The 22040-nt window shown below is 47.5% G+C and overlaps 2 protein-coding genes across 3 annotated transcripts in view; both read right to left on the bottom strand.

Annotated features, from left to right (window-relative positions):
• Positions 1-10080, bottom strand: part of LOC307154374 (integrin alpha-L-like) — a 38281-nt gene extending 28201 nt beyond the window's left edge. Inside the window, exons 1-4 of one of the 2 annotated variants that reach the window (XM_079864264.1) lie at positions 9788-10080; positions 8834-8948; positions 8591-8688; positions 8359-8426 (exon numbers count right to left, since the gene is read on the bottom strand). In XM_079864264.1, the coding sequence (XP_079720390.1) occupies positions 8359-8426; positions 8591-8688; positions 8834-8948; positions 9788-9821 (315 nt within the window). In that variant the 5' untranslated portion in view covers positions 9822-10080. Of the gene's footprint in view, positions 1-8358; positions 8427-8590; positions 8689-8833; positions 8967-9787 lie in introns of both variants that reach the window. The other variant, XM_079864263.1, reaches the window with a different exon arrangement.
• A 2374-nt stretch (positions 10081-12454) lies between these two features.
• wfikkn1 (WAP, follistatin/kazal, immunoglobulin, kunitz and netrin domain containing 1) lies at positions 12455-17068 on the bottom strand (the record flags this gene model as incomplete). The annotated part of the gene is made up of 2 exons (XM_079864855.1): positions 12455-13957; positions 16910-17068. The coding sequence occupies 2 exons, from the start codon at positions 17066-17068 to the stop codon at positions 12455-12457; spliced, it is 1662 nt and encodes a 553-aa protein (XP_079720981.1).
• Positions 17069-22040: the final 4972 nt, after the last annotated feature.

Below are 22040 nucleotides of genomic sequence, written 5' to 3'. Positions count from 1 at the left end.
GCGCGTTTCAGACAGTGCTCGAACACCGAATTGTAAGTATAACATCAACCTGTCCAGGGACTGCGGGTGGAAATTAGCATTTTTTGCTATAACCTGGCACATGACATCTCTTCTTTTTTAGACTAATGTTTTTTGTGCATTGTCCCTGATCAAATAAAAATAAATTTAAATTCAAATAGTTTCCTTTCCCTTGAATGGACACACATGCACACAAAATTATGTTAAAACTCATCTAAATACCCGTCTCGGCAAGTATTTTCTCGGTAATATGTCATCGTTGATGTTTGTAATTTTTTTCAGTCCATGCATTCAGTCTTAAAGTGACAGCAGACACCCAATATTCCTACTGTTGTCGGTGTCATTATTAATATTACTAAAATAACAAAACTTTAAGAAAGATGAAACTATATTTAATTTCTTCAGGCTTAATAATTTATATAGCCTACCTGAATACTACTGTCACACTTCGTAACTGTGTTATCTAGTATTAATCTCTGCTTGTATTTGTGTATTTGTTCTTATTTTATTACTGACTGTTCACTTGTTTTTAATAATGTTTGAACTTTATCAGCATGCTCTCTTCGCCAGAACCGTCTTGCAGCACATCTTCGTCTTTGCAAAATCCTAATTACAACATCGTATCGTTGACATTGTATCATTTGATGCTCATAAGTTTCCTCATATTGCGTTAGTAGCTGATAACACCAAATCAGTAAAAGAATAAAAATTGCACTACGAAAGATCTCCATAAATTGCCTGTTTTTGCACTTCCTGCTTTTCCCTGCTTGAGAATTTCTGTCCAATGAATGGACGACCTTAGCACACATGTGGTTTGGTTTTCAAATTTTGGTTCAATTGCAAAAAGGGCAGTGTGAATGCGAACCACACCAAACAAACAAAATCAACGCTGTATTTGGTCCGGACCAAAGCAAGTGAACTAGTGGACTTTCCATGGTGTGAATACACCCTGAGACTACTTGGAGCTGGGCTTAACTAGCGATGAATCCCTAACCTAACCCTAACCCTTTCCATAGTATTTTATTTTCTCCATGGTAATTTACTAACCCCCGCTCGCCACTGGCATGTATACATGAAGGCTGATAATCAAAGAAAAGGGAACAGGAGAGAAAAGAATGTTTTAGCGTAAGTTCTGCCTGGAAGACTCAATTGTTACGTCACATATTACCTTCTCATCTATCCAATCGTGTTCTAATACTTGCAGTATAAAAGGTTGGTACTTACACACATCTGAGTTTTCAGATGCTGAAGCTTTCATTCCTCTCCATCCTCCTCACCACCACCAGTATGGTCCCTTCCCCTACTTCTTCACTACCACCACCAGTATGGTCCCTTCCCCTCCTTCTTCACTACCACCACCAGTATGGTCCCTTCCCCTCCATCTTCACTACCACCACCAGTATGGTCCCTTCCCCTCCTTCTTCACTACCACCACCAGTATGGTCCCTTCCCCTCCATCTTCTCTACCACCACCAGTATGGTCCCTTCCCCTCCTTCTTCACTACCACCACCAGTATGGTCCCTTCCCCTCCATCATCTCTACCACCACCAGTATGGTCCCTTCCCCTCCTTCTTCACTACCACCACCAGTATGGTCCCTTCCACTCCATCTTAACTACCACCACCAGTATGGTCCCTTCCCCTCCTTCCTCCTCGCCACCACCAGTATGGTCCCTTCCCCTCCATCTTCACTACCACCACCAGTATGGTCCCTTCTCCTCCTTCCTCCTCACCACCACCAGTATGGTCCCTTCCCCTCCATCTTCACTACCACCACCAGTATGGTCCCTTCTCCTCCTTCCTCCTCACCACCACCAGTATGGTCCCTTCCCCTCCATCTTCACTACCACCACCAGTATGGTCCCTTCTCCTCCTTCCTCCTCACCACCACCAGTATGGTCCCTTCGCCTCCTTCTTCACTACCACCACCAGTATGGTCCCTTCCCCTCCTTCCTCCTCACCACCACCAGTATGGTCCCTTTCCCTCCATCTTCACTACCAATACCAGTATGGTCCCTTCCCCTCCATCATCTCTACCACCACCAGTATGGTCCCTTCCCCTCCATCTTCACTACCACCACCAGTATGGTCCCTTCTCCTCCTTCCTCCTCACCACCACCAGTATGGTCCCTTCCCCTCCATCTTCACTACCACCAGTATGGTCCCTTTCCCTCCATCTTCACTACCAATACCAGTATGGTCCCTTCCCCTCCATCATCTCTACCACCACCAGTATGGTCCCTTCCCCTCCTTCTTCACTACCACCACCAGGATGGTCCCTTCCTCTCCATCTTCACTACCACCACCAATATGGTCCCTTCCCCTCCATCTTCTCCACCACCACCAATATGGTCCCTTCCCCTCCTTCTTCACTACCACCACCAGTATGGTCCCTTCCCCTCCATCCTCTCCACCACCACCAATATGGTCCCTTCTCCTCCATCTTCACTACCACCACCAGTATGGTCCCTTCCCCTCCATCCTCTCCACCACCACCAATAAGGTCCCTTCCCCTCCATCCTCCCCACCACCACCAGTATGGTCCATTCCCCTCCATCTTCACTACCACCACCAGTATGGTCCCTTCCCCTCCATCTTTTCTACCACCACCAGGATGGTCCCTTCCTCTCCATCTTCACTACCACCACCAATATGGTCCCTTCCCCTCCATCCTCTCCACCACCACCAGTATGGTCCCTTCTCCTCCTTCTTCACTATCACCACCAGTATGGTCCCTTCCCCTCCATCTTCTCTACCACCACCAGTATGGTCCCTTCCCCTCCATCTTCTCTACCACCACCAGGATGGTCCCTTCCTCTCCATCTTCACTACCACTACCAATAAGGTCCCTTCCCCTCCATCCTCCTCACCACCACCAGTATGGTCCCTTCCCCTCCTTCTTCTCTACCACCACCAGGATGGTCCCTTCCTCTCCATCTTCACTACCACCACCAGTATGGTCCCTTCCCCTCCTTCTTCACTACCACCACCAGTATGGTCCCTTCCCCTCCATCCTCTGCACCACCACCAATATGGTCCCTTCCCCTCCATCTTCTCCACCACCACCAATATGGTCCCTTCCCCTCCTTCTTCACTACCACCACCAGTATGGTCCCTTCCCCTCCATCCTCTGCACCACCACCAATATGGTCCCTTCTCCTCCATCTTCACTACCACCACCAGTATGGTCCCTTCCCCTCCATCCTCTCCACCACCATCAATAAGGTCCCTTCCCCTCCATCCTCCCCACCACCACCAGTATGGTCCATTCCCCTCCATCTTCACTACCACCACCAGTATGGTCCCTTCCCCTCCATCTTCTCTACCACCACCAGGATGGTCCCTTCCTCTCCATCTTCACTACCACCACCAATATGGTCCCTTCCCCTCCTTCTTCACCACCACCACCAGTATGGTCCCTTCCCCTCCATCTTCACTACCACCACCAGTATGGTCCCTTCTCCTCCTTCCTCCTCACCACCACCAGTATGGTCCCTTCGCCTCCTTCTTCACTACCACCACCAGTATGGTCCCTTCCCCTCCTTCCTCCTCACCACCACCAGTATGGTCCCTTTCCCTCCATCTTCACTACCAATACCAGTATGGTCCCTTCCCCTCCATCATCTCTACCACCACCAGTATGGTCCCTTCCCCTCCATCTTCACTACAACCACCAGTATGGTCCCTTCTCCTCCTTCCTCCTCACCACCACCAGTATGGTCCCTTCCCCTCCATCTTCACTACCACCAGTATGGTCCCTTTCCCTCCATCTTCACTACCAATACCAGTATGGTCCCTTCCCCTCCATCATCTCTACCACCACCAGTATGGTCCCTTCCCCTCCTTCTTCACTACCACCACCAGTATGGTCCCTTCCCCTCCATCATCTCTACCACCACCAGTATGGTCCCTTCCCCTCCTTCTTCACTACCACCACCAGTATGGTCCCTTCCACTCCATCTTAACTACCACCACCAGTATGGTCCCTTCCCCTCCTTCCTCCTCGCCACCACCAGTATGGTCCCTTCCCCTCCATCTTCACTACCACCACCAGTATGGTCCCTTCTCCTCCTTCCTCCTCACCACCACCAGTATGGTCCCTTCCCCTCCATCTTCACTACCACCACCAGTATGGTCCCTTCTCCTCCTTCCTCCTCACCACCACCAGTATGGTCCCTTCCCCTCCATCTTCACTACCACCACCAGTATGGTCCCTTCTCCTCCTTCCTCCTCACCACCACCAGTATGGTCCCTTCACCTCCTTCTTCACTACCACCACCAGTATGGTCCCTTCCCCTCCTTCCTCCTCACCACCACCAGTATGGTCCCTTTCCCTCCATCTTCACTACCAATACCAGTATGGTCCCTTCCCCTCCATCATCTCTACCACCACCAGTATGGTCCCTTCCCCTCCATCTTCACTACCACCACCAGTATGGTCCCTTCTCCTCCTTCCTCCTCACCACCACCAGTATGGTCCCTTCCCCTCCATCTTCACTACCACCAGTATGGTCCCTTTCCCTCCATCTTCACTACCAATACCAGTATGGTCCCTTCCCCTCCATCATCTCTACCACCACCAGTATGGTCCCTTCCCCTCCTTCTTCACTACCACCACCAGGATGGTCCCTTCCTCTCCATCTTCACTACCACCACCAATATGGTCCCTTCCCCTCCATCCTCCTCACCACCACCAGTATGGTCCCTTCCCCTCCTTCTTCTCTACCACCACCAGGATGGTCCCTTCCTCTCCATCTTCACTACCACCACCAGTATGGTCCCTTCCCCTCCTTCTTCACTACCACCACCAGTATGGTCCCTTCCCCTCCATCCTCTGCACCACCACCAATATGGTCCCTTCCCCTCCATCTTCTCCACCACCACCAATATGGTCCCTTCCCCTCCTTCTTCACTACCACCACCAGTATGGTCCCTTCCCCTCCATCCTCTGCACCACCACCAATATGGTCCCTTCTCCTCCATCTTCACTACCACCACCAGTATGGTCCCTTCCCCTCCATCCTCTCCACCACCATCAATAAGGTCCCTTCCCCTCCATCCTCCCCACCACCACCAGTATGGTCCATTCCCCTCCATCTTCACTACCACCACCAGTATGGTCCCTTCCCCTCCATCTTCTCTACCACCACCAGGATGGTCCCTTCCTCTCCATCTTCACTACCACCACCAATATGGTCCCTTCCCCTCCTTCTTCACCACCACCACCAGTATGGTCCCTTCCCCTCCATCTTCACTACCACCACCAGTATGGTCCCTTCTCCTCCTTCCTCCTCACCACCACCAGTATGGTCCCTTCGCCTCCTTCTTCACTACCACCACCAGTATGGTCCCTTCCCCTCCTTCCTCCTCACCACCACCAGTATGGTCCCTTTCCCTCCATCTTCACTACCAATACCAGTATGGTCCCTTCCCCTCCATCATCTCTACCACCACCAGTATGGTCCCTTCCCCTCCATCTTCACTACAACCACCAGTATGGTCCCTTCTCCTCCTTCCTCCTCACCACCACCAGTATGGTCCCTTCCCCTCCATCTTCACTACCACCAGTATGGTCCCTTTCCCTCCATCTTCACTACCAATACCAGTATGGTCCCTTCCCCTCCATCATCTCTACCACCACCAGTATGGTCCCTTCCCCTCCTTCTTCACTACCACCACCAGGATGGTCCCTTCCTCTCCATCTTCTCCACCACCACCAATATGGTCCCTTCCCCTCCTTCTTCACTACCACCACCAGTATGGTCCCTTCCCCTCCATCCTCTGCACCACCACCAATATGGTCCCTTCTCCTCCATCTTCACTACCACCACCAGTATGGTCCCTTCCCCTCCATCCTCTCCACCACCACCAATAAGGTCCCTTCCCCTCCATCCTCCCCACCACCACCAGTATGGTCCATTCCCCTCCATCTTCACTACCACCACCAGTATGGTCCCTTCCCCTCCATCTTTTCTACCACCACCAGGATGGTCCCTTCCTCTCCATCTTCACTACCACCACCAATATGGTCCCTTCCCCTCCATCCTCTCCACCACCACCAGTATGGTCCCTTCTCCTCCTTCTTCACTATCACCACCAGTATGGTCCCTTACCCTCCATCTTCTCTACCACCACCAGTATGGTCCCTTCCCCTCCATCTTCTCTACCACCACCAGGATGGTCCCTTCCTCTCCATCTTCACTACCACTACCAATAAGGTCCCTTCCCCTCCATCCTCCCCACCACCACCAGTATGGTCCCTTCCCCTCCTTCTTCTCTACCACCACCAGGATGGTCCCTTCCTCTCCATCTTCACTACCACCACCAGTATGGTCCCTTCCCCTCCTTCTTCACTACCACCACCAGTATGGTCCCTTCCCCTCCATCCTCTGCACCACCACCAATATGGTCCCTTCCCCTCCATCTTCTCCACCACCACCAATATGGTCCCTTCCCCTCCTTCTTCACTACCACCACCAGTATGGTCCCTTCCCCTCCATCCTCTGCACCACCACCAATATGGTCCCTTCTCCTCCATCTTCACTACCACCACCAGTATGGTCCCTTCCCCTCCATCCTCTCCACCACCATCAATAAGGTCCCTTCCCCTCCATCCTCCCCACCACCACCAGTATGGTCCATTCCCCTCCATCTTCACTACCACCACCAGTATGGTCCCTTCCCCTCCATCTTCTCTACCACCACCAGGATGGTCCCTTCCTCTCCATCTTCACTACCACCACCAATATGGTCCCTTCCCCTCCATCCTCTCCACCACCACCAGTATGGTCCCTTCCCCTCCATCTTCACTACCACCACCGGTATGGTCCCTTCCCCTCCATCTTCTCTACCACCACCAGTATGGTCCCTTCCCCTCCATCCTCTCCACCACCACCACCAGTATGGTCCCTTCCCCTCCTTCTTCACTACCACCACCAGTATGGTCCCTTCCCCTCCATCTTCACTACCACCACCAGTATGGTCCCTTCTCCTCCTTCTTCACTACCACCACCAGTATGGTCCCTTCCCCTACTTCTTCACTACCACCACCAATATGGTCCCTTCCCCTCCTTCTTCACTACCACCACCAGTATGGTCCCTTCCCCTCCATCCTCTCCACCACCACCAGTATGGTCCCTTCCCCTCCTTCTTCACTACCACCACCAGTATGGTCCCTTCCCCTCCATCTTCACTACCACCACCAGTATGGTCCCTTCCCCTCCTTCTTCACTACCACCACAAGTATGGTCCCTTCCCCTCCTTCTTCACTACCACCACCAGTATGGTCCCTTCCCCTCCATCCTCTCCACCACCACCAATATGGTCCCTTCTCCTCCATCTTCACTACCACCACCAGTATGGTCCCTTCCCCTCCATCTTCTCTACCACCACCAGTATGGTCCCTTCCCCTCCATCCTCTCCACCACCACCAGTATGGTCCCTTCCCCTCCATCTTCACTACCACCACCAGTATGGTCCCTTCCCCTCCATCTTCACTACCACCACCAGTATGGTCCCTTCCCCTCCTTCTTCTCTACCACCACCAGTATGGTCCCTTCCCCTCCTTCTTCACTACCACCACCAGTATGGTCCCTTCCCCTCCATCCTCTCCACCACCACCAATATGGTCCCTTCTCCTCCATCTTCACTACCACCACCAGTATGGTCCCTTCCCCTCCATCCTCTCCACCACCACCAATATGGTCATAATGCTTGCTGGGCTGTTAATAAATGTATACTTGTTACGTTATTTTGCCTCCCGAGTCTTTCTGGTAGAACTAATTACAAACCATGACAACTAATGAATAGCTCGAAAAATACAGAGAACGAAACCTATGAACAGAAACCAAACAAGACAGAGAAACTAAACATGACCATGACACCCTCATATTGTTTTAAACTTGTATGACTTTCAAACTTCAAAAACAAAAGAAAAAGCACCATAAAAGTACAATTTTAAGTCATGTGGTGTTTGTGTGAGGAGCAGACTGAAGTTGAAGTGTTTATTCAGTCATGATCTTTTTGAAGCATATTAGCTTCAGTCTGAGGTCATTGGAAATGCCTAGAATACCACAGTTTCACATTCAGCCTTTGTGTGTTTCATTAAAGAAAGAAAGCAATGTGGATTTAGAAGGACACGAGGGAGAGTAAGTGATGACAGAAATAATTTCAGGGACTGTTTAAGAAGTTTTAGAGAGTTGTCAATTTCTCTCCTTCAATCAGTATGACAGTCACTAAAAGCAGAGAAGATTCCTGCAGTTCAATGGACACAAGTACAGAAGAGACAGTGATGAGAAGTCAAACACTGAAGTGACTAATGAAGGAAGCAGTTGAACTTACAGTCAAGCGTCCGACAGCATCAGACGACACAGCAGAAGACATGCCGAAGAACCGAGCGCTCTCTGGGCCTGTCAATCATCACCAGAGAGAGAGAGAGCGAGAGAGAGAGAGTGAGGAAGAGAGAGGGAGGGAGGGAGAGAGAGAGAGAGAGAGAGGAAGGGGGGAGAGACGGTGATCATGAGATAGTGTGTGTGACGGTGGTTATGACAGATAGTGTGTGTGACGGTGATACCTGTCCAGAGCAGTGGTGTGCAGGACTGCAGATCTTCTGTGCAACTGTACATTTCACCCGTTGAGTTTTTTCCTTTTAATGGGGCTCCAACGATGATCCTGCCAAAAACACCCTCACAATCAATCAGACCCTCAGAAAACACATGTAGAACACCCTAGCAACCAGTGTGTGTGTGTGTGTGTGTGTGTGTGTGTGTGTGTGTGTGTGTGTGTGTGTGTGTGTGTGTGTGTGTGTTTCACTCACTGTTTCCTGTTTTCAAACTCTGACTGATAAACGCTGTAACCAAAGAAATCTTCTGCCGCGCCGTTAAATCTCAGGGGATGTTCAGTGTCGATATTGAAGGCCTCTGAAAGAGACGCTGGAGAAGCGAGAGAGACTGTTGAGACATCAGGAGACGCTTGTGAGACTGTTTCTAAAAGATTCACTGAGTTTCTCTTCCTGTTTGATGGTGTTTCATAAGACGCTGAAACAGCCAAAACTAGAACCACCAACTGAATGACTAGCTTCACCAGCACTAACCAGAGCCATAGAAACTCACTGTAGCTCTGAGCGTTCAGTCTGTCTGTCTAACGGACAGAAGCGTGTACACACACACACACACACACACACACACACACACACACACACACACACAGAGAGACATGAGCATCATTCATCTGAGTCTGACATTAATTAAAGACACAATCACTACCATCAATGTGCAGCAACATCAGGAGAAAAGAGCAGTGTGTGTGTGTGTGTGTGTGTGTGTGTGTGTGTTTGTGTGTGTGCATGTACATGTGTGAGTTTCTGGCAACATATATATAGCCATACCACAAAACCACCACACCCTGTTCCCAACACACACACACACACACACACACACACACACACACACACACACACACACATCACCTCAACTTAATGTAAAAGTTAATGTAAATTTAAAGAAGGCATTCCACAAATGTGTCTCACACACACTCATATACACACACACACACACACTCTCTGATCTAAATGAACACATCAGCCTTCTGTTGTTTATAAAGTTCATTATAAGGATTACAGACTAATGAATTGGGTCGGTTCATTATAAGGATTACAGACTAAAACTTGTAAACTGAACAAATTATATATTTAATATATGGGTAATATATGTCCCTTTTTCTCAGTCTTTACTAAATGATAATGCAGTTTCTGAGTTTCTGAGACTCTTACCCCACATGAGCAGAATCCAGCTGAGCGTCTTCATCGCTGCTCGCCTGTGACACACATCTTCCTGTTCATTTCTTCATGACAAACTCATTTCCTCATTAAAACAGTTTTCTCACCCTCGCAGGGCGTGTGTGTGTGTGATTCTCACAGGTCGAACAGCAACACTTTAGATGAAGTCATGATGTTTGCAATCGTACTCATCACTGAGAAACACACATCTGAACTGAAGATCATGTAGAACAAGTGCACATCACAGGAAGGGTGTAGTTAACACACACTCCCTCTCTCTCTCTCTCTCTCTCTCTCTCACACACACACACACACACACACACACACACACACACAAACACACACACACACACACACACACACACACACACACACACACACACACACACACACTCGGATGTTATTTAGCAAGTTCTCAAACTCAAACTTGTATGTTGTGCAACTAAGATCCACACAAACCTTAATACACACACTTACACAGAAATAAAGATGAAGGACAACAACTACAAAAACATGTTCCCATAATGAAAACATTATTTCTGAATGTTCCCTGAAAACTTCTTTTCTTGGTTAAGCAAACATTAAGGGAACACTTTCTTCAATCATTATGGGAATGTTTCTTTTGAATGTTCTCTGAACGTTCTGGAACATTTAAAAATGTTTGTGAACATCCAACTTACATTTAATCCTTTAGCAGACGCTTTAGCCAATAACGTGTATGTCTCCAGTAATCTGAACATTATTATCCGATCAGTTTTATGATGATGCTGTTGCCACCGAATTTCCCAAAATAAAACCATGTACATCATGTACAGTAACTTGTTTAGCAGACACTTTTGTATAAAGCCACATAAAAATGAAAGAAATACACAAACATTGTAACAAACGAGCCACTATATCAACCGTGAAGTTACATTAATCATTTTTATTGAAAAAAGTGTAGTGAAAAAAATAAACTTTTCTTTCTTTCGGCTGTCGCTTTTCCTGTAGAATAACATTTTCATTGCTTTAAACAATTATTAATTATAGAATCGAGTAAACTAATTATAAGAAATATGCAACAGGCTAAAAAAACAATAAATAAAAAGCAATATTTAAGGAACTGTGACTCAAAAGATGAAAGTTCAGTCATCACTGACTCACCCGTAAGACTGTCTTCCTCCCATGTAAAACTGGTGAGATTGGCCTCTGTGAGCATCAAGCTCCTCTAAGCCTTTATAAGCACATTAATACGGCCATAACAGCGGCCCTTATGACTCCAGTGCTGTTTTTCAAGTCGTCTGCAGTCGCCGTATGATGCTTTGTGTAAGGAACAGACAGCTATTCACACTGAAAATCGTTGTTCAAAGCGGCTTTACAGTGATAACAGGAGATTACAGTAACAGAGAGTGTTAGGCTTTACAGCAGATCTAGAATAAAGTTATTGTCCAGATAAAGTTAGTTTTGCAGGCACAGGTATGTATAGTGTGTGTGTGTGTGTGTGTGTGTGTGTGTGTGTGTGTGTGTGTGTGTGTGTGTGTGTGTGTGTGTGTGTCCTCCAACTAAATCCAGACCATGCTACACTTCCAGAGCAACAGATAAAGAGATAAAACTCTTGCACACTTTGTTAGTTTGCATGTGTACCATCAGCAAGGCAGATTTGAGGAACATTATGTGAGAACTAGTGCAGTCCTGAACTTAAAGATCACATTGTAGCACATAAATCTATATATATGCATGTACAGTGTGTGTGTGTGTGTGTGTGTGTGTGTGTGTGTGTGTGTGTGTGTGTGTGTGTGTGTGTGTGTGTATGTCTTCCAACTGAATCTAGACCATGCTACACCTCCAGGGCCCGGTTGCAGAAGCATAGCCATTATGTCAAGACTGTGTCTGAAGATCTTGTACAGTTAGTTAGGGGTCTTACTTTTCTTGGGGACATTTCATTTAATATTCAGCAATATTATTGATCTCCTGCACTGACACCATTATATGAGAACTGAGCTGGACGATAACATCACGGTTTTCTCCAGAGCGGCTGTATATATATATTTATTACATGGCCTGGCTGAATTCTAGTGTAGAGTGCGGTGTGTTATTTCTTGATATCAGACGCTGCTGAGTATAACACACCGTTGCCATGATAAACAGAGCGTTGCTATGGACGCAGGATTCTAACCGTAGAGACGGAACAAACTATTTTCTTTAGTGGAAGCAATACAATCGTTTTTAAATCAATATTTTGTGTCAAATTATTGATTTATTTGGTGGGTAGCCGTGTAATAAGCGGGATAATGTAGAGCGAGGTGGTTGTTATAGCGAATACAAGATTCAAGCTCCGCCTGTCAGTGTCCTGATCAGCCTGTCGGGGGTGTACTCGCTATAACAGCCGCCTCGCTCTACATTATCCCTTACATAAATGAACTAAATTAATAACTTTTTTACAACAGAAATGAACCATCACTGAACTTACTTAAGCTGGACTGTGACACTATTTTCTTCTGGAAACAAACTCTGTTGCATCATTTTCCTGTTATCTCTGTAAAGCTGCTTTGAAACACTCCGTGTTGTAAAAAGCGCTATATAAATGTGACTTGACTTTTGGAATCAAATTAGATCAATCTACGTTTTCTATGTAACTGACGTGTAAAAGATATGAGTAGTCTGGATGACTGACGTGTAAGACTAGTCCTGTGATCTCAGCAGCATCTCACAAGTCTTACTGGCCAGAAGCTGGCGGATCTTCTTCAGGCGTCGATGGGACACGGGTCTGACGTAGCTGTGCGGCAGAACCAGCGCCGTGCCGTCCCGCACCTCTCCCATGACCAGCAGGGGGCGCTGGTGGTGCTGTGTGATGTTGGGGCAGGGGCAGCTCCAGTCCATGCGGGTGAGCAGCACCTCCAGGTGTTGCGTCCTGAAGATCTCCAGGCCCATCTTCTCGTCACGCAGGACCTGCTGCAGGTGGAACCGCGCGATCCCCGAGTCCAGCTCCTCGATTAGCTCCGTGAGCCGCCCCACGATGGCGAAGTCACTGCGGCAAAGACTCGCGAATATCTTTCCTCTCGGCCGGCAGGTTTTACACGGGCGGCGCTTCGGCTGCGGACACTCGGCGTCGCATTCGTTGCGCGTGCGGAAGTTGTTCTTGTTTCCGCGGCAGCCGCCGTAGACGAACGGCGTGCACTGCTTCACGAGGCGGTTGTAGGCCCAGCGAGCCTCCCAGTGTTTGCAGGGGCCCTGGACGGCGGGCAGCGAGCACACGGCTAGCCCTGAGCGCTGGCACGACGCACGGCACTCCTCGAACGTCTCGAAGCGGTTCCGGCCGCCCTCGCAGCCTCCGTGCGCAAACGCGTGACACTCCCCGCGGGCCGCGTCGTAGAACCAGTCGACCCGCTTCTCTCCGCACTCGCCCCGCTCCACATCCGCCACGCAGTCAGCCGGCGAGAACGGGCGTCCCAACGGCAAACCCGCCTCAGCATCGTCCAAGAACTCCTCAGGGTCACGCCTAACGACGGAGAGCGGGTAATCGGCTCGTAGCGCTCCTGAGGAGCTCCGCGCGATACAGGTGTAGATCCCCGTGTCCCACATCTGTGCGTTGTACACCACTAGCTGAGCGATGTTGGTGATGACGACGTTCCCGTACATCTGGTCCGGGCGCATCACGATCCGCTCGTGCGCTTCGGTCTGCTTCTCCCAGGTGACGTGTGGCTTCGGGTGGCCGACCACGTCGCAGTGCAAGCTAGCCGTGCCGCCCTGGTAAACGACCTGCTGCTGCGGGCTGGAGTAGAGAGCGGGCGGGAGCGGCTCGGAGTCGGCGGCGGTGGGTGTGGGTTGAGCTGTGGTGAGAGGGTTGGCGTTCAGGTGGAAGCGGCAGGTGACCTCGGCGAGAGCGACGCCCTGAGCGCAGGCCTCCGCGTCCATGTAGCAGCGGTTGAAGTACGTGAGGCCGTCCGAGGCGCAGGTGAAGCCGGGCTCGCTCTCGCAGCGGTCCTGGCACTTGCACACCGGCTGGCCCTCCCACACGTCACACACCGCCCCCTGCTGGCTGCACTCGAACCCGTCACAGCTGGCCACGCCCCCTGCTGGAAGCCCCGCCCCCGACTGGCCCTCATCTCCGTCAGAGAAGCGGGACGCCACGCAGCTCAACAGGCCACACACGTTAGTGCAGCACTTCTCAAAGCCCGCGCAGTCCTGCAGAAACACAGACACCAGTTAGTACAGCCATTCTATTGTGTGGAAACACACACACTAACCCTACCCCTAAACTTACCCATCACACACACACACACACACACACACACACACACACACTAACCCTACCCCTAAACTTACCCATCACACACACACACACACACACACTAACCCTAAACTTACCCATGACAGACACACACACACACACACACACACACACACACACACACTAACCCTAAACTTACCCATGACAGACACACACACACACACACACACACACACACATTAACCCTAACCCTAAACTTACCCATCACACACACACACACACACACACACACACACACACACACACTAACCCTAAACTTACCCATGACAGACACACACACACACACACACACACACACACACACACACACACACATTAACCCTAACCCTAAACTTACCCATCACAGACATACACACACACACACACACACACACACACACATTAACCCTAACCCTAAACTTACCCATCACAGACATACACACACACACACACACACATTAACCCTAACCCTAAACTTACCCATCACAGACATACACACACACACACACACACACATTAACCCTAACCCTAAACTTACCCATCACAGACATACACACACACACACACACACATTAACCCTAACCCTAAACTTACCCATCACAGACATACACACACACACACACACACAGTCTCTCTCTCTCTCTCTCTCTTTCTCACACACACACACATACATACACACACAGTCTCTCTCTCTCTCTCTCTCTCTCTCTCTCCCAGATAGCAACATTGTTTCGGCCCGGATACGGCCCACATCTGGCACTTGTGGAATACGGATCTGGCCCACATGCGGCGTGGAATGACGGCCCTTGGGTGGGCCGCTCCTGTTTGCCAGATCTGGGCCACAAGCAGGCCATAGCAATGCCACATGTCAGCCAAGAGCAAAGAAATAAACCAGAACTGGACCTTATCTGAGCCACAAAGTCTGTGTATATTAAATATGGAGTCATCTCAGCCTTAATAAGCCTGTTAACAAGCAGAATCACTGAAAGAAAGAAGAGAACAGAAAAAGAGACGAGCAGAAACACAAGAACTACAACTGACTTCAGCCACAGCCTCAGATGAAATCAACTGAAGAGAAAAGAAGACATTAAATCTGTGAAGATCTCAGCAAAGGAGGATTAAACAACTCCACAAACAGCATTACCAGCTTCACTTATTACTAACCAGACTGACTTTATTTCTGGCAGACGTCTACAGAAGTTTTATTGAGAATTAACAGAGGTTTAACTCTAATGTGTTTCATTTAAAGTCACCATAAGAGTGATTAGTGTTTCCATTAGTTGGGCTCTTAACTCTTATTATAACTTATGTCTTTTTTGTCGGCTGTGACAGTGTGTTAGTCAAACACATTTGCAGCAGCAAAGAAAGCTAAAGTGAAATGAGTTCAGGTGATGATGGTTACCTGGTGATGGTTTTATATTCATCATGAAATAACCTGATTCACTGATGTCTTTGGAATCTAACAATTGTGTTGATCCATTAATATTGTCACAACACAAACCCTGTGTTACTGCAGAATGAGATCCAGCAATATCATAACAAGTTAGAAGACTTTAACAGACATGAGCACAAAAAAGCAGTTTAATATGACACACACAGACATCAACAATCAGCTTATGAATCTCAACAATGGTGACAATCAAAAGTACTTTGCTGCAATGCATGCTGGGTACCAGCATAGTGCAAAATTCCCAGCATGCATTGCAACATGGATAAATTATGCAGCTGAATTGTCCTATAATTTTGTTTGATTCTAAATATTTGCTTTTATCTTTTGCTGTTGTTTTTGTTGTGAATTAATAGCTTTTCACTGAATTAATCTGTTTATCAAAATATTTGTGATTGTCACCATTGTTGAGATTCATACGCTGATTGTTGATATCTGTGTGTGTATCAACAACTAACACACTGTCACAGCAGACAAAAAAGACATAAGTTATACTAAGAGTTAAGAGCCCAACTAATGGAAACACTAATCACTCTTATGGTGACTTTAAATGAAAGATGTGGGCCGTATCCGGGCCGAAACAATGTTGCTATCAGGGCTCTCTTATCTCTCTCTTTCTCTCTCTCTCTCTCTCTCACACACACAAACACACTCTCTCTCTCTCTCTCTCACACACACACACACACACTCTCTCTCTCTCTCTCTCACACACACACACACACACACACACACACACACACACTCAACAGTCTATAAGCAACACAGCATTTCAGAGTTAGTAACACTCAGGTCTAGTTCACCCAGACTAATAAATATAAACCCCTCTGATCTGCCGTTAGATCTCAGTGATCTGGCAGGATGGAAGGCTGTGCAGGAAACGGGTGTGTTAGTGTTAGGGTTATTAGAGTAAATGCAGACGTTCTGAAAACAGCACAGTCTGACTGATTTAGTTCTTCTCAAACGCAGTGCAGGTCTTTCACACTCCCCTCCAACACACACATCCACCCCCCACCCACCCCACACACACACACACACATCAGTGTTTGATGAAAGATCCTGTGAACAAATGCACACAGATGTGACACAAACGGCAAAGCTTGTTTTAAAATGAGCAACAATTGCAAGCGGCTTCCTGTCTGTCTGAGTGTGTGTGTGTGTGTGTGTGTGTGTGTGTGTGTGTGTGTGTGTGTGTGTGTGTGAGTGTGTGAGTGTGAAAAGTGCAGCAGGGTGTGAATTCAGGAGAACAGCTACAAAACCCCCGCAGAGCTGCAGTTCTTCAGAGCTCCTGTTCGTCAGTGCGTCCTGAACACAGCTCTGCCTCCACTCTTCACACTGATCATAATCACTCGTGTTTCTCAGATCATCAGAGAGAGGATGCAGGATCATGTGACACTGACGACTGAGAAGAGTGTGTGTTCACCTGGTCGGTGCGGCACTCCCTCTCACAGGTGCTCTGCGCGTCCACCCACAGGTTCAGGCTCACGTGGTTCGGACAGACGCCGGGATGATCCGGAGCGGCAGAGCCGAGCCAGAGGCGCACCAGGAGCAGAGAGACCCACGAGCAGCAGGAGATCCGCATGAGTGAGGCGTGCAGACGATCCCGTCCCTCAGCTGCACTAACACTGGTCTTCAGGAGTGTGTGTGTGTGTGTGTGTGTGTGGAGACTCTCGGAGATCCTCTCGAATGCAAAGCCCGCTGGGAAAGTGAGTGAAGCCCAGGATCTGACCGTGATACACACACACTCTCACACACTCTTTGTCCTGTGAGGAGCCTCGGGCCTTTCATTGGCTGACCGCGGCCGTGACCTTTGACCTGAGCGGGTCACGACCCCTCAGACCTCCATTCAGCAGCAGCGGTGATTTACGAGGACCAGTGCTCGTCTCACAGCAGCCGGCGGGGTCAGCGGCGTGTGGAAGCCCAGGACCTGCACTGGGTTAGACCACACGAGAACGGGTCTCGAATGATCCTGGTTTCTCACACTAGTGTTCAATGTGTGTGTGTGTGTGTGTGTGTGTTAAACCACACGTGTTCGTTAGAGGAGAACGGGTCTCGAATGATCCTGGTTTCTCACACTAGTGTTCAATGTGTGTGTGTGTGTGTGTGTGTGTGTTAAACCACACGTGTTCGTTAGAGGAGAACGGGTCTCGAATGATCCTGGTTTCTCACACTAGTGTTCAATGTGTGTGTGTGTGTGTGTGTGTGTGTGTGTTAAACCACACGTGTTCGTTAGAGGAGAACGGGTCTCGAATGATCCTGGTTTCTCACACTAGTGTTCAATGTGTGTGTGTGTGTGTGTGAGTGTGTGTGTGTGTGTGTGTGTGTGTGTGTGTGTGTGTGTGTGTGTGTGTTAAACCACACGTGTTCGTTAGAGGAGAACGGGTCTCGAATGATCCTGGTTTCTCACACTAGTGTTCAATGTGTGTGTGTGTGTGTGTGTGTGTTAAACCACACGTGTTCGTTAGAGGAGAACGGGTCTCGAATGATCCTGGTTTCTCACACTAGTGTTCAATGTGTGTGTGTGTGTGTGTGTGTGTGTTAAACCACACGTGTTCGTTAGAGGAGAACGGGTCTCGAATGATCCTGGTTTCTCACACTAGTGTTCAATGTGTGTGTGTGTGTGTGTGAGTGTGTGTGTGTGTGTGTGTGTGTGTGTGTGTGTGTGTGTGTGTGTGTGTGTGTGTGTGTGTGTGTGTGTGTTAAACCACACGTGTTCGTTAGAGGAGAACGGGTCTCGAATGATCCTGGTTTCTCACACTAGTGTTCAATGTGTGTGTGTGTGTGTGTGAGTGTGTGTGTGTGTGTGTGTGTGTGTGTGTGTGTGTGTGTGTGTGTGTGTGTGTGTGTTAAACCACACGTGTTCGTTAGAGGAGAACGGGTCTCGAATGATCCTGGTTTCTCACACTAGTGTTCAATGTGTGTGTGTGTGAGAGAGAGTGCAGGTGTGTGTGTGTGTGTGTGAGAGAGAGAGTGCAGGTGTGTGTGTGTGTGTGTGTGTGTGGTTGAAGTATGAAGATGAAGCTCTCCACTCCTGTTCCCTTTCCCTCTGTTCAGAGTCACCGCGAGTGTGTTGCTCCAGGCACTGCTGTTGTAGAGTGAGCGGGAGTGTGTTAAGGGTTTCCTGTGAGAGCGGTGTGTGTTAGCGGCCCCTAAGTTAATAACTAATGATCGTTGTGACCGAAGTGAATCAATCAAAACTAACTTTATCTGGACAATAACTTTATTCTAGATCTGCTGTAAAGCCTGAACACTCTCTGTTACTGTAATCTCCTGTTATCACTGTAAAGCTGCTGTGAAACTCTATTAAAGCGCTGTATAGATGAAGGAGACTCGACTAGACACTCATAACCATTCAATCTTGCTGATAAACTTTGCCCTCATGACACACACACACACACGACACACACACTACAACATAATCTTGCACACTAGTCAGATCAATTCAAAACAGTTACAAAAATCATCTTTTGGCAGTCAGGAATAATTGTTCAGCTCAGTGTCTATTACAGTACTCTACATATATACAGCGGTGCAGATATCCAACTATAAGCCTTCAGAAGAGTAGATGTTCATTACACTACTGTAAAGAGATCTCACAGTAGATGAAGAACACTGGAAAAGAAAAGCTGAAATACCAAAGAATTGAACATAACATTGGAATTGCAATACAATACATTATAGTCAATTACAGTACAGTAAAAAATAAAAGATTAATTCAGCAACCTCGGCTAAACTGCGTTACAGTAAAGCTCTGATAATGACCAGTTTCTCAGTCTTCTGACCAAACACTCTCCCTCCCTGCGCAGTCGTCTCTCAGTTCTGCAAAATACCAGATGTAAGAAGAAGTGTGTGTGTGTGTGTGTGTGTGTGTGTGTGTGTGTGTGTGTGTTCTTCACTCAGTGTTCAACAACATTATTGATTTGACTGTACACTGTAAAAAGGGAACATGGTCAGTTGTTGCTTTTTAAGGAGGTTTTTCTACCTATACATTATAATTCTGTTGCTGTAACCTTATTGAATCTGGTTTATTCAAACTTATCCAGGCCTATAGAGGGCAGTATAGCCGTGACTCCTGTCAGCTACAGGACCTCTGAAGGACAAAGAAGAAAAGAGTGTTTGGCTGCTCTGGCTAACTGGCACATTTAGCTTCAACACATCATGTTGCATCTGTCACGAAGATGAAGGAAATCCTGTGTAAAAGTGTCTTCAATTAAATTAAACAAGGTTAAGGAATTATTTGTTGAGTGTACTTACATCAAGGTGGAGAAGTGGGAAACTTTCATCATATAAAACAAAAAAGATTTGATCGAACTTCAGTCATTTTACCTAGCTGGAGAAATCAGGTTACATCTACCAACAGTTATGATTCAGTAAAACCTTGTTTTTCAGGTTGGTTGAATTCAGTTATAATAAGTCATCTTAAATAATGTATTTCATTTCAACAAAAACAGTTATTGTAGATTTTCTAAGTTGAACTGGAAAACAAAAAACTTTTTCTTCAGTGTACTGAAGCTGCTTTATAGATGAAATGAACTCATTTAATAATTTAATAATTTAAGATCTTTACAACAGAACTGAATCAGCACTGAACTGAGTTATTAGTGAGATATATATAATATAGTTATTAGTGAGTTCAGCTGAACAACAGCCGAAATGCATTATGCTCCTGATCCATTATTTTACCAGTCCTGATCATGACAACCCAAAACTCACATTGGGGCCGGTGAGGAACAAGTGTACCATCCAGTGTGCCAGTCAAGGTTAAGGCAAAAGGGTGCAAACGTATGTATATCTGGACCCCGGCAGCTCTGCCACACTTAGAGTCGTGGACCTCATGAATCAGCTGGATCTGACTGGGAGAAGGACCAACATTCTGCTGGGACTGAGACATGAAGAAAAGCCAGTGGTCAGTCTTGTGGTGCCTGGTTTGGAAGTGAGTGCACTGCTTAATGGCCCTTTAAGATGCACGCACAAACCTCCATGCCTGTCAGTGAACACCTAACCTAACCCAGAGCAAAGCATCTAGAGGACCTTACCTGAAGGAGTATCCCTTCCCACTACAGGAGCAGATACTGGCCTGGTAATCATCACACGGGCCTCTAAAGTACTGGATCCCTGGGAAATAACCAACAGCCAAGGAGAAGGCCATTTGCCGTAAGAGCTTTGCTTGGTTTGGCGGTTACCAGTCCATTAAGAGGAGCTATTGAAGTACTAAAGTCAATGTGAGCCGTATATCGCTGTGTTAGCTCGCATGACTCGATGATATCCCAGTACAACGACGACACATTGCCTAGAAGCACCTGGAGAGATTAAAAAGGAAATTCAAAAGATATCCTGATTTTAACAAGGAATATAACAACTTTCCTCCTGAAGTTTTTAAAGGATTTGTTGAAATGGTGGTGGAAAAGGTATACCAGTCCAGGAAGAAAAAGTGGAGCAGTTTTTGACTGGAGCAGTTCAGCAGGTCGAGCCACTAAGGTGGACACACTTCTCAAGTCAGAATTACTACAGCTGGATTTATAAACATAAATATTTTGGACTGACAGTGAATTAGTACTGAAGTATTTATCCAATGAGCATGCAAGGCTGATAAACGAATGTTATCTTTGCTGAACATCTTTCAGTGTACGGCCTCACACCTCAGAGTGTCTCATATCTTCACAGATAAACCGTGTCAGTTTGTCTGTTATCGCCTGTTAAGCCCTGAGGAGGAGAGAGGGAGAAAAGAAGTAATTCTTGCCTGTTTAGCGGCGGTTCCTCGGACAGATCGCCTGGCTTGTCAGGGTGTAGCGTTGTCAGGTGTGTCCTCAGGTTGCTGGTTGAGGAGTGATATTTCATTCGGATTTTGCATAATTCTGCAGATTGCCACTTCTTTATTTGTAATTTTTCCATTTATGGTTTGAAATCCAAACACCTTCCACACATCGCTTCTCAGATTGTCAGGAGTGGTGATCTCCGTTTCCGTGGAGACATTGCTCTCCGCCATTTTTGACAGTATTGTTATGATGATACAGCGTGGAATTGTGTAACGATTCAAAAACGTTATTGTTCATCAGACGAAACAAAAGCATTTCATTTTCACATGCGTGTAAGCCAAGGCGGCGAGAAAGGCAAGATTGCATATAGAAAAAAAAGATATATATATATATATACATAAAAAAGCAATATTCGAATAGTAATTCTATAGTATTGTATAGTATTGATTTTGTTAATATTCAAATTATATTCGAATTTCGGAATTCGTTCCAACAGCCCTACTGTATAATAGGGAGATGAGTTTCTGTACAGGTCAGTCTATACCTTGCTCCAGACCCAGATCATCCAAGGCATCACCAAGCCTACAGATAAGCTGATGTCTTGTTTTTCAGTCTGGACTGAAGGCGGGCATATGCTGTGCGATTTTCGTCAGATTTTGAGCCGAAATCTGACTCGTGCGACTCTTTTTCGGGTCGATTTTCATCTTTATCGTGCGTCATTTGTCGTGCGGTGTTCGTGCCGTGTACAGGGGTAACGAGAGGCGATTAAGCTCTCCCGACCGGCAGTCGCTAGCCTGG

This window comes from Squalius cephalus, assembly GCF_949319135.1.
Source record: "Squalius cephalus genome assembly, chromosome: 2".
NCBI classification, from domain to species: Eukaryota; Metazoa; Chordata; class Actinopteri; order Cypriniformes; family Leuciscidae; genus Squalius; species Squalius cephalus.
This window is presented reverse-complemented; position numbering and strand designations above follow the sequence as displayed.